Here is an 11,600-nt window from a genome sequence, read left to right as displayed (position 1 = left end):
TGTCCCACCCAAATCCGCTACAAAATGGTCTAGTCAACATTTCATGAACCACTTGAAAATGAGTCTTCATTCTAGACTCAATGTGTGGCTTAGCTTGTATATCACATTCAGGCATCCGCTCCTTTAATTTCATCTCAAGAGCTCTAAGATGACCTGGCCTAAAATTTCCTTCAGCTTTAAACTTCCCTTCATTATTCAGCTCCATAAGTGCTTCAACCAAGTGTTTGTCTTCATCTTCGCTCCAAAATCTTTTATTTTGTCCTGGACCTCTTCCTTTTGAAGTCTCCATGCTGAAATAAGGTATCAAAATACTGTAAAACTAAAAACTAAAGCTGGAATATTGTAGTTGAATGAAAAAGAAACAAACAGCCAGCAATAAAGAAATAAAAGTGAATGGATATACACACCAATAACAAAACATAAATTTAAAGATAAATTTTCCATTTCAAAGCAAGTGATATAAGTTTTTGGGGTGGTCAATTACACAAACAGTCAAATGAATTGGCATAGCCAAGTGAAACCAAATTTAGAAACCTAGACAATCATTGTGCATTTAATCTAAGAAATAAAAAAAACTAGCTTGCTCTCCTATGTTCTCTCCATTCGTTATACATCTCAAGTGCTAAATGATTTCTAAATGTTGTCCACCCTTCAGAAGCTTCAATACTTCTTATGGATCCATCAACATCCATGTTGTCTTCTTCGTCTCCACTATCACTCTCATTCTCTGGATGCATATCAGTATTATCATTAGGCATTTCTCTCCTAATAAAATTGTGAAGCAAACAACATGCTAAAATGATTCGGTTTTGAGTCTTTATTGGATAGAATGATGGACTCCTAAGAATTGCCCATCGATTCTTAATTGCACCAAAACATCTCTCAATGACATTCCTAGCAGATGAGTGCTTCATATTAAAAAACTCTTGTGGATTTCTGGGAGGATTCCCATCTTCCCATTGGTTGAGGTGATAGCGTTGGCCTCGATATGGAGCAAGAAATCCCTTACAATTAGTATATCCACCATCTACAAGGTAATAATGACCTAAAATAAATAAAGATAAGGATTAAGTTGTCTCCTAAATGACTTATCCAAAAAAAAATGTATAATCTAAAACACAAAGCATACCATTTGGAACACACAAACCATTTGTTCTACGTATGGCATCACGTAAAACTCTACCATCTGCTGCAGAGCCTTCCCATCCAGGTAACACATATATGAATTGCATGTCTTGGGAGCATACACCTAAGACATTTGTAGCTATTTCACCTTTTCGAGTACGATATTTTGGTTTATCAGCCATAGATACTCTCACCCTAATATGAGTTCCATCTAGTGCCCCTAAGCAATTCTACCACATAATAAACAAACTTTTTTTATTAGTATTTCAAACAAATAAAAATTTGTAGTGATTTTTAATTCAAGTAATATATAATATACCTTGAACCATTTCCACCTTTCATCTGTTGAGTTTTCAACAACCGGTTCAGGTCTTTTCAATAACGCTCCATGTAGTCGAATGATTGAATGTAACACATTGTGAAAAAACTTGCTAATAGTCTCACCAGATCTCATAAATCGAAATCTAATGACTCTATTTTTCACATGATGAGCAATTACATGTAAAAACATGGCCACTTGCTCATCTACTTGCAAGTATTTAGATGCTTTTAACCCACCCCTAGTTTCAAGCATTATGCATAAATTGCTAAATGCTTTCCTATTCATCCTAAGTTGATCAAAACAAATAATATCACTCTCATAAGCTATTTGATGCACAATTTGCCTATTGACAAAAACATCAAGTATGTATAATTGTCTTCCCAAAGAGCTTGATTCAATACCATGTACAATAATTTTTTCCCATAATTTGAAAAACCACTGCACTACATGCAACACATTCATCCAATGCAAATAAAGAGTCATGATCTTCTTCTTTCTCAAAATTTGTCTCTCACTGACAGTTAAACGAACCATTATCCTACAATGAATATAATCAAGCAAATAAAATTTTAATCCAACAATCAGTTATTCACCTAGAAGATTATAAACAACAGGCACAACTTAGACAAAGAAATAAGAATAGATTACTATATATATATATATAAAGAAGCATCCACTTCAACGAGTGTTAATTATTGGTAAAAGAAGCATCTGCACTGTTAAGAAATAAGCATCCAGAAAAATACCATATACAAACTTCTATTACAGTTATACAGTCCCAAAACGACAAAAGCCAAGCTAAATGGTAGCTACAATAAAAAAAAACCACAAGTTTTTTGCTACATCAGAAATTTGCCTCGCATATTAGAAGAAACACAGACAGAGATTAATCTGTCAATTTAGACAAAGATTGTTAGTTTTGTGATAAAGTGAAACATTTGTTCTGTCAATCTTTCATATATTCTTATAATCTAATTTAGTTTCCTTTTGATTTTCTTCAACAGTGAGGTATATATAAGACATTTTCTTAAAGTTGCACATGGAAAGATTTGGGTTTATTAGACTATAAATAGATTGATTGAATTAGTTTTCACTTGAGTTTTAAGCTAATCAAGTAATTGAATAATTAAGCAAACTATGTTTGGAGTAACTTGCTTGTTTTCAGGGCCATAGTGGCCAACAGAGTCTACATATATATATATATATAGCCCACATATTCACCCACCCAACCCAACTACTGGAGCTCGCCTTAACTGGCTCTTCTTTCATACGTTTTAATCACTATGCCTGCTAAGTGTACAGGCAATTAAAGTTTGACTAGGATTCATTATCAAGCTTTGATCAACTCAACTATGAGATTCTATTATTGTAGGAAGTAGGAACTAGGAATGCAAATCATTTTTCTTCTCTTGGTTCATTGGGATTATCTGGACCCAAGTCTTGCCAGAGTAATTACCAAGGGTTATTGAAAAAGAATATGACAGAACTAGCAAACCCCACAAAGTAGATAGGAGAGACCATGGATTTTACAGATGGAGACAATGTATATGTTATCATCTACATTGTGTGTTCCAAATTAAAGTAGTAATTTTAAGGACATAATCCCCTCTCTCACAGCAGCACTTGACATACCAGTACAGTAGAGGCAACAACTTATAATTATTTCCACAAACTTGCATCGATTTGTTGCAGTTACTACAGACAAATTAGAGCAAGAGTTGCAACAAAAATGGCAAAAACAATGACCTTTTCCATATTGTTTTGTGTTTTCACAAATGAGAATAGAAAAATGTAAACAGTTTTTATTATTTTCTTTTGGCTAATGATTTCTTAAAACAATTTTTAAAATAGAAAATTACTAAATATATTTAGAAAAATAAAACATTGTAAAATTCTATAATAAAAGAAAGTAATATGAAAGATAAATGGATGAAAAAATAATGAGAAAAAAAGTGAGAAGATAGAAAAAGTGATAAGAAAGAAAATGAATATAGAAAATTTAGAGAAAGTATGATGAGAAATAAAGTAATAAGACTAAAAATAAGTGAGTTTATAGAAAACAATAAGAGAAAATAAGAAGATACAAAATATAGAAACAAATGTGAACATGGTCTTGACTGGGTTTTGAAGGGAGAAGGTGAACATGGTCTTGAACTGGGTTTTGCAGCCTTAGTTTTAGCATAGATTTCAATGTAGTAAAGGGGGAGTGAACGTGGGATTTTGGGGGAGTAATATTATTATATGGGGTTTGTTTCATTTACCAAAGATGATAATTTTTTTTATTTGTTTAACAATGGGTTTAGCGATTTTATGAGAAAGCTTGTTAAGGTGTTTGAGATACTGATCTCTGCTAGCAGCACTGTTACTGCTTCTACTACTACTGTTATTAGAGGTAACCGAAGAGTCACCTGAAGATTGACAGCTTTTATTATCCATAACTATATATCTTATAATTATTATCAATCAATAATAATAATAATAATAATAAGATTAATATTATGGATTACAAACCAACCAAGAACAGAACAGAGAAATCAAAAACCAAAAACCAAATCCCAAATCCCAGATCTTTTTTTCTCTCTCTCTCTCGAGATCTATAATATATATTAGCTATCTCTTTTGTGTGTGTGTAAATGTGTGTATGATTTGTGTGTTTGGGGGATAATGATAATCTGTATTCTTCTTCCTGTGGCAGTCGGCGAGTAGGGTAACTTAAAACAAGACATAGTAAATGAGGGAATGACTTAAATAACAATTTTAAAGAGGATCTCCTTACCTGCTCTAGAAAAACACTTTTGGAACCAAGAAGTCTACAAAAAAGAAATTTTATCTATAATAAAATATAAAGCCCTTTTACGAGATTGATCAAAGAACAGGAACCCAAAGAACCCCACCAAAATTTAGCCATAGGCTGTTCAATATCTTTGCAGAGCCTAATTGGTAACTTAAAACAAGGCATAGTAAGTGAGGGAATGACTTGAATAACACAACTTTAAGGAGGACCTCCTTACCTGATCTAAAAAAACACTTTTGGAACCAAGAAGTCAAAAAAGAAGAAAATTTATCTATAATAAAAGAAAAAGCCCTCTTACGAGATTGATCAAATCATTGAGGGAGACCTAAATATCCACCAATAAAAGGCTTATCTTCTAAAGCAAATCTCTCAGAAAAAATGCGTATTAGGGAAGAAGTATTCAAAGAAAATAGAACAAAAGATTTACTAAAATTAACCAACTGACGAGAAGCATTAAAATAATGAGAAAGAGCATCCTTAATAGCTAAACAAGAATCCTTATTAGCTAAGCAAAATAAACGACTATCATCAGTAAAAAGAAGATCAAATTCATATGTTTATGCTGCTAAGTATATTTTTAAATGATCTATATGACCTCATGAAGCTACTAACTATATTACAGTTTCAATTCACGCATTTCTATCATACTATCAGTTTTAACACCAAGTACCAGCTATGTAGCTTCTACAATCTAAACATCTAACACAGTTTTCATGCATATAAAGATCCAAGAGGGTACTCCAGAGTGGGAGAAGATAGCTAGGGAGGCTGCAAGGACCATACCAGGAAGAGAAAATGGTGGGAACTGTGACATTAAAAACTTAAGTACAGGATCAAAGATCTACCTTCCTGTATTCGTAGAGGGATCAAATCTAAGTAGAGGGATCAAAGTCTTAAACTCATGATAGGCATTCCATCATAAGTTTTACACGACAAAAAAAAGAAAAAAAAATCTAAAATATGCAAATAGGCATTTCATCAAACATTTGGTGCTCTTACTGAATTCATAGAAAGAGAGATAGCGAGAGAGTACCTCTGCAACAGATTAGAAAAGCAGAGGAAGAAGAGAAGAGTGTCTCTACACGGACCTCCGACTGGGACGAGCAGCTACCTCCGACTGGGTGTGTTGCTTGCTGAGAGTGAGAATGAGAGATGGTTATGTCGGATTGCTTGTGGTTTTCAGGGGTTGAGCAAGAGGAGAGTGAGGTATCAAAATAAATAAAGCAAATAAGTACCTGAGGAACTCATCGGTGGAGCGAGTTGGGGAAGAAGTCCTCAGTAGGTGGAGTGAGTTGGGGAAGAAGACGAAGACGCTGGAGAGAGATGATGTTAATGGGCTGGAATGGAATTATAATTCCACTGAGTGAAAAGTGGAAAAGGTATTCCGTGAGTAGGGTGGAATAAGCATTACTACGGAATTCTTTTCCAAATTTGTTATTTCCAACCAAACAAAAGAATACAGCCCATTAGCATTCCATTCTTTTCCTTTCTGGCCCATTACCTCCAACCAAACGGGCCCTTATAGTCTCGAACACTATGATGCTACAGTATCATATACTACAATACAATATGAGTACAAGACTTGAATTTTAGTCCAGCTCTTATTTTTCATAAATACCAAATTTATCCATTATTTTTTATAAATTCTCAAGTATTAGTTTTCATTAATTCATGTACTAATTGCATTCCAAATGAGTTAATATTAAATGGTACATGAATAAACCTTAATTTCTCTATGTGTGATTATACTCAAATAATGAACTCTTGAAAAAAAAAACTTCCAAGTGACATGGGAATCTATTTATGGTGGAACATAGGAGATTCTGCCAGTAGTCATTGATATTTTGTTCTAAGCAGAGTTCGTCTGGAGTTATCATTTTTTTCCTTTTGCTAAGAAAGTATTTACTTTTTTCAAAATGCTTTAATTGGTACACGCAAGAAAAAGGCCAATTCAGCAGCTTTCTGTTCAATTTCTCGTAGAGTCAAATTCTCATCGGTACGAGTCAAGGGAATGGACCCCTGTCCTTTGATTTCCATATAAAGAACACAACGAGCATAAATACCCTCTTTAACTTCTATTCTGATGGACTGAATGTCTTTCATAAGGAATCGGAGGAAGATTCGACAATTTTTTCCAGGAAATCCCCAACAAAAAATACACACTATACCTTATTTTAGATCAAATCGATCATAACCACTACCCACATTCCACGAAATTGTGCACCACAAATAGGAACTTAAAAAAAAAAAACCTGTGATTCCATAAAAAGATATCACGAGGCCTTGTGGAAATAAAAATGATTTGCTGAGGGGGATGCTAGTTATTGTTTTACACATGTACAAATACAAATTGTATGCATGAGCATTTGCCATCCAAAACACCTTGTAACTATAAAACTCCTTTGATTTTAGATTGGTAATCAATTACCAGGTAGTTTGAAATCGATCATAATTTCGTCGATTTTGTGGTGTTCGGGAACAAAATCAACTGATTTATAGTTTCAATTAAAAAAAACAAAGAAAACAAGGCTTACAATTGAATTTAAGTCAAATTTTGAATATAAAATTGGTTTTTTTTTTCTCTCAAATTTTGCAAACATATGACTTAATAACTAATTACCTTTTTTTTTCTTCAGTTTCATAGTAATAAGGTACTAGTCAGTCAAAATCTTAAAAACATGACACTTGAATTGGTTACCAATTTTTTTCAATTTTAGATTGGCAATCGGTTACTAACAAGCGAATGTTATATTACTTTTAAATAATATAATATTAGATTAAATAATGTGACAAAATGTGATTTGTCACACCTTGTAATATATTATTGAGAGTTACAAAATTTGACACATGTGTGTGCTCAAATGTAACATATTTTTTAGTTATAAAATCAGTTACAAATTTGTAACTCTCAAATATTAACTAATAATGTGTAGATTGAGAGTTACACATCTCTGTTTGAAGTTCATAGAGCTATTATGTAATATGGTTGTTGGAGACATGCTTTTAATTCCCATTAGGTGTATGGATATTATAAAAATCATGTGGAAAAGGGTTTGGGATGTTTTGAAAAAACTTAATCTTTGGATGTTGAAATTGCATGTGGCCGCGGCCAGGGATGCTAATAGCCGACTCCAACTTATTTTTTTCATCTTAAACGGCTCTAACACCTCATGTAACTCCCAAAACTCATTTTTAATTACATAAACATCCAATTAAACATTCTTAACAACCATGGGAGTAGGTGGAATTTGAAATTCAAAGGTTGCCTCAAAACTCTATAAATAGGAGCTTATTGCTCACTTGTAAGACACACCATTTTCTATGCACAAAGCATTTGACTAGAAAATACACCATAAAAACTTGATAATTTCAGAGAGTTATTTCCTTGAGAAATCCCTTAGTGCTTAGAGAATAGGGGGGAAATAAGCTTTTGAACAAATATCTTGAATCTTGTTTAAGTTGGTAATCCTCACTACTCTACACTTTGGTTGTGTGAGAGTTTGTGTTCTTTCTATTGTTCTCATTTCACTCTTTTGTTCTACTTATTCTTATCTTATTTGTATTACTATTGTTTTGATTTTGTGGTCTTCCTCTTCTACATAATTCTATTAATTTGTATTTTGTACAATTGAGTAACACCTTTTCTATTGTATTTTTGCACAGAGTTGTATTTGGTTTTTTCCTTATTTCCATTGAATATAAAATATTCTCTAACAGGAAAAATATGAAAACATGACATAGTCGCTAGTTACAAGTCTTTTGAGTTTTTCAGTGTGGTAACATGTTACTAACATGTCAAAATATGAAAAAAAAAACACCATAATAATTGTTTACTAGTTTTTTTCATTGGTAATTGGTTACTAGTTTTCTAAAATGTAAAAAACACTACGTATTAATTAGTTACCAATTTGTTTATTTCAAATTGATAACCAGCTATTGTTCTGTCAAAATGTGAAAAACACGATATAGTAACTAGTTACTAGTTTTATTTTTCTTTTTCAATTTTCAAGTCGTATCCAGTTACTAGTTTGTACAAATCTTTAAGATGTGACATCGTAACTATTAACGCAAGAAATCTGTTAACGATAAAGTAAGGGGATTGAAACTTTTGTGGAATAATAATCAAGTGAACAAAAAGAATAAGTCAATAAAATTTAAAGTGATCTAGTATGAACAGTGAATCATTGGAACCAGGGTTGGCCTTGAATAGAATTGGGCCCTAGGAAATATTAAAGATTAGAGACCTTTTTTTTATGAAATTTCTAAACATTTATGGTATTTTTCAAAATAATTTTTAAAAAATGGGTCGTAGGCTTGAGCCTAGCCTGCCTTAGCTCAAGGTCGGCCTTGATTAGAACATGAGAATATTAGAATATTCATATTACTCATGTGTTCTTTTTATAGTGCCTCAAACTTGAACTATTCACCTCCTTTTATACTTTTTTTTTTTTAGAAAATAGGGTTTTTTAATATAAGGCAAATTACAAGAATATCCTTTACTTTTAATACAAGAAATATACAAAAAAAAAATCATATGCTTTATATGACACCATGATGCGAGTGTAGTCTTACGCTAGAAATGGTGGTCGCTTTAAGGTCCTAACATGGTTATGCACGGCGTGTTGAAAAAACACATAGATGATTTTGCTTATTATGATATGATTTCTCATCTAATTAAAACATAAATAGAATTTGTACGCCCTAATTTTCCACGGGCTATTAGCGAGCTGAGATATGGCGTAATTATATCTGCCACGTGGGTACCACGTTGCCGAAGCTGTTGTTGTCAAGTCCTACCTCTTTAGCTCGAGGTAACCAAAGGTCTATCAAGACTAGTTAAGGGCTGAATCAGGACTATGAAGACTGCAGGTCAAGAAGGCATCCAGCTCGGGGCACGAGCTGGAGTTGGAAGTTGTGACCTTTTATAAAGTCAACCACGCAAGGTAAACGTGCATATATCAGACATCATGTGTCTAATATATCCCTGAATTCTCGGACACGCGGCAGGAACGTGCGTATTCAGGCACCCACGACTGGGTTGGGCCGTGCGGCCCATTATCCCCCTTTTATTGATTAGACCACACTTCATGTGTCAGGTTTTAGGAATTAATAATGAATGTCACATAAATGACATGACGGGTAAGGAGGTCACAGGATGACCCCCCTTTCCAACCCCCAGGTGCCTTCTCCTATAAATATGGAGAGGCTGGGAGTTGCAAAGGGTTGGATTCTATGGTGTAACAAAATACCTTGTAAAGAATACCAGAAATATAGCAATAATAGTGGCTGGTGGAGTAGAAGGATTTTAACTTTTGAACCACCTGAAAAAAGTGTTTGCATTATCATTTTACATTAAGATCACTCATCCATTTCGGTTCAACACTTAGCACTAATCCCATTCTCTTATTTTCTTAATTACCTGTTGGCGAAGAACCGCGTCAACAGTTTGGTGCTTTCATTGAGAGCTTGTTAGATTGGTGCTATCGCGAATATCCAACTATGGTGACCACTCGATCAAGACACGGTAACGAGGCGGAACAACATGATGAGCAGGAGGCCCATGATGCCGCCATTTCCGGTGAGCAAAACCTTGAAGTTCAGCAGCGGCCGGGCAAGCAGCCGATAGGCCAGGATGACACTGGAAGTTCGGCACCCCGGCCACCTAATCCAAACCCAGATTTTTACACGGCAGTGGAAATGGAGAATGCTCAGCTGAGGAGTCAGCTGGCGAAAGCTAATCAGTAGATTAAGGAGGTGTTGGCCCGGCTACCCCTTCTTACAACCGACCCTAACGTCGAAAAGAGGCAAGGCGAGACTCATAAGTCCCGCCGGGGTAATCGGTCCAGGCCTAACCGCTCGGCCAGACCTCCGACATCCAACTCTACCCCCTCATCGCACCGCCGAGAGGCAATATTCGAAGAAATACCCAGGGCCGAGCAACAGTATAGCCGCCCGGTCCGAACTTCAACTCCCAGCTCACAGCCAGACTCGAGCGCGCCCATAAGGGCTCGGGGGAGTTCTAGAAGGAGATCCAGGGAGGGCTCACAGCGACAGCCCGTCCCGGCCAGCCGTCCTGTGCCCCGCTCAGATCACCAGGCGCAGGGCCCGCGAGTTGGCAGGGTCGAACGGCCCCTACCTAATCTGATACGCCCTGACGGAACCAGGATTGCATCCGCGGTCAGGCATCCTCCTTCATCGATAAGATACATTTCTCCTCCTCGGCCTATCCAAGATATCCCAGCTTATGGGAGCGGTAGGAGGAACCCGCCTTCCGCAGTACCTTCCCATCGTAGCAGGGCGCCCAGGGAAGTCCTGGATCCTCACCCCCAGAGGCGGGCTCCGAGCATCTCTAACGGGAGCTACTGGACCGGAAGTCGCCGGAGTGACCTTTCTGGGGGAGAACTGCGCCAACGCCTAATCCTCAAGCCACCCCAAGGGGTAACCTACGAGATCGCCTTAACTCTCATAGGGAGGACCCAGTAAGAAGTGGCAGCCATGCTCGCTCAAGGGGAGACCTGTCCGAGGTGCGTGACGGCGGGAATGTCCCAAATAACCTATCTCAAGATAGGAGGGGCAATAACCCACTAAACGCCTACAATGGATCCGGAGCTGTTGAACAGCCCCGGAATAACCAAGGAGGCCAGAACAAAACCCTTGAGCGCCTGGCTCAGATGGAAGAGTTAATGAGGAAGCTCCTGTCGGAAAAAGAAAAAGACGAATATGATTCGGGGGACGAGCTCAAACTCTTCGCCCCCGGCATAGCCGCAACGGCATACCCGCCTGGTTTCCGTATGCCGCACCTGTCTAAATTCCACGGGGATGGAGATCCGTCAGATCATCTTGGTATGTTCAACACCCTGATGATGGCCCACAACATTGGCCCCGAGCTGAGGTGTTTGATATTTCCCTCCACACTGACTGGGCCAGCCAGACAGTGGTTCAAACAATGCAAGAAGCAATCAATCAGCTCCTGGAAAACTTTCTCTATTGACTTCAAAAGGGCATTCTGAGCCTCCCAGGCTGCCCGCGTCAAGGCCGACTCCCTGGCTAACGTGAGGCAACAACCAGACAAACCTCTGAAGGCTTACCTGAGCAGGTTCGCGAACGTCGCCGCTTGGGCCAGAGACGCAGATGACAGCTCCAAACTCTTGGCTTTGAGGACTGGAATCCTCGTCGGAGGGGGACTTTGGAATGAAATACAACGGAAGGGAGTCAGCTCAGTAAACAAATTCCTAAATAGGGCCCACGAGTGGATCAACTTGGAAGAGGCCCAAGCCTCAGCTGCAAGAACCAGCCAGGTCCCTGAACAGCCCGCTGGAGTGGGAACGAAGGTCGTGACAGCGACCCAGAACGTTACAC

At 37.1% G+C, this 11,600-nt stretch overlaps 1 protein-coding gene across 2 annotated transcripts; it reads right to left on the bottom strand.

Moving 5' to 3' along the window:
• Nucleotides 1-330: 330 nt before the first annotated feature.
• Nucleotides 331-5,575, bottom strand: LOC133785014 (protein ALP1-like). 2 transcript variants are annotated; one of them, XM_062224274.1, is made up of 5 exons: nt 5,477-5,575; nt 5,275-5,374; nt 1,445-1,985; nt 1,130-1,355; nt 331-1,045 (listed from the first exon to the last, which is right to left on the bottom strand). In XM_062224274.1, exons 3-5 carry the CDS (start codon nt 1,979-1,981, stop codon nt 576-578), a joined length of 1,233 nt encoding a protein of 410 aa, XP_062080258.1. In that variant the 5' UTR covers nt 1,982-1,985; nt 5,275-5,374; nt 5,477-5,575; the 3' UTR covers nt 331-575. The 2 variants fall into 2 exon arrangements, with proteins under 2 accessions (XP_062080258.1, XP_062080264.1); XM_062224280.1 differs by lacking the exon at nt 5,477-5,575 and having other exon boundaries at nt 5,275-5,463.
• Nucleotides 5,576-11,600: the final 6,025 nt, after the last annotated feature.

The sequence above is a fragment of the Humulus lupulus genome, chromosome 1 (genome assembly GCF_963169125.1).
Source record: "Humulus lupulus chromosome 1, drHumLupu1.1, whole genome shotgun sequence".
Taxonomy (NCBI): domain Eukaryota; kingdom Viridiplantae; phylum Streptophyta; class Magnoliopsida; order Rosales; family Cannabaceae; genus Humulus; species Humulus lupulus.
Note: the sequence above shows the minus strand (reverse complement) of the source record. Positions and strands in the feature narration are given on the sequence as shown.

Excerpts from the sequence above, each read along its gene's own strand:
- LOC133785014 (XM_062224274.1), bottom strand. The coding sequence starts at position 1,981 with ATGGTTCGTTTAACTGTCAGTGAGAGACAAATTTTGAGAAAGAAGAAG. Across the intron at positions 1,356-1,444 it reads AAAGGTGGAAATGGTTCAAG|AATTGCTTAGGGGCACTAGA; the intron begins GTATATTATATA and ends ATTATGTGGTAG. Across the intron at positions 1,046-1,129 it reads TGGTTTGTGTGTTCCAAATG|GTCATTATTACCTTGTAGAT; the intron begins GTATGCTTTGTG and ends TATTTATTTTAG.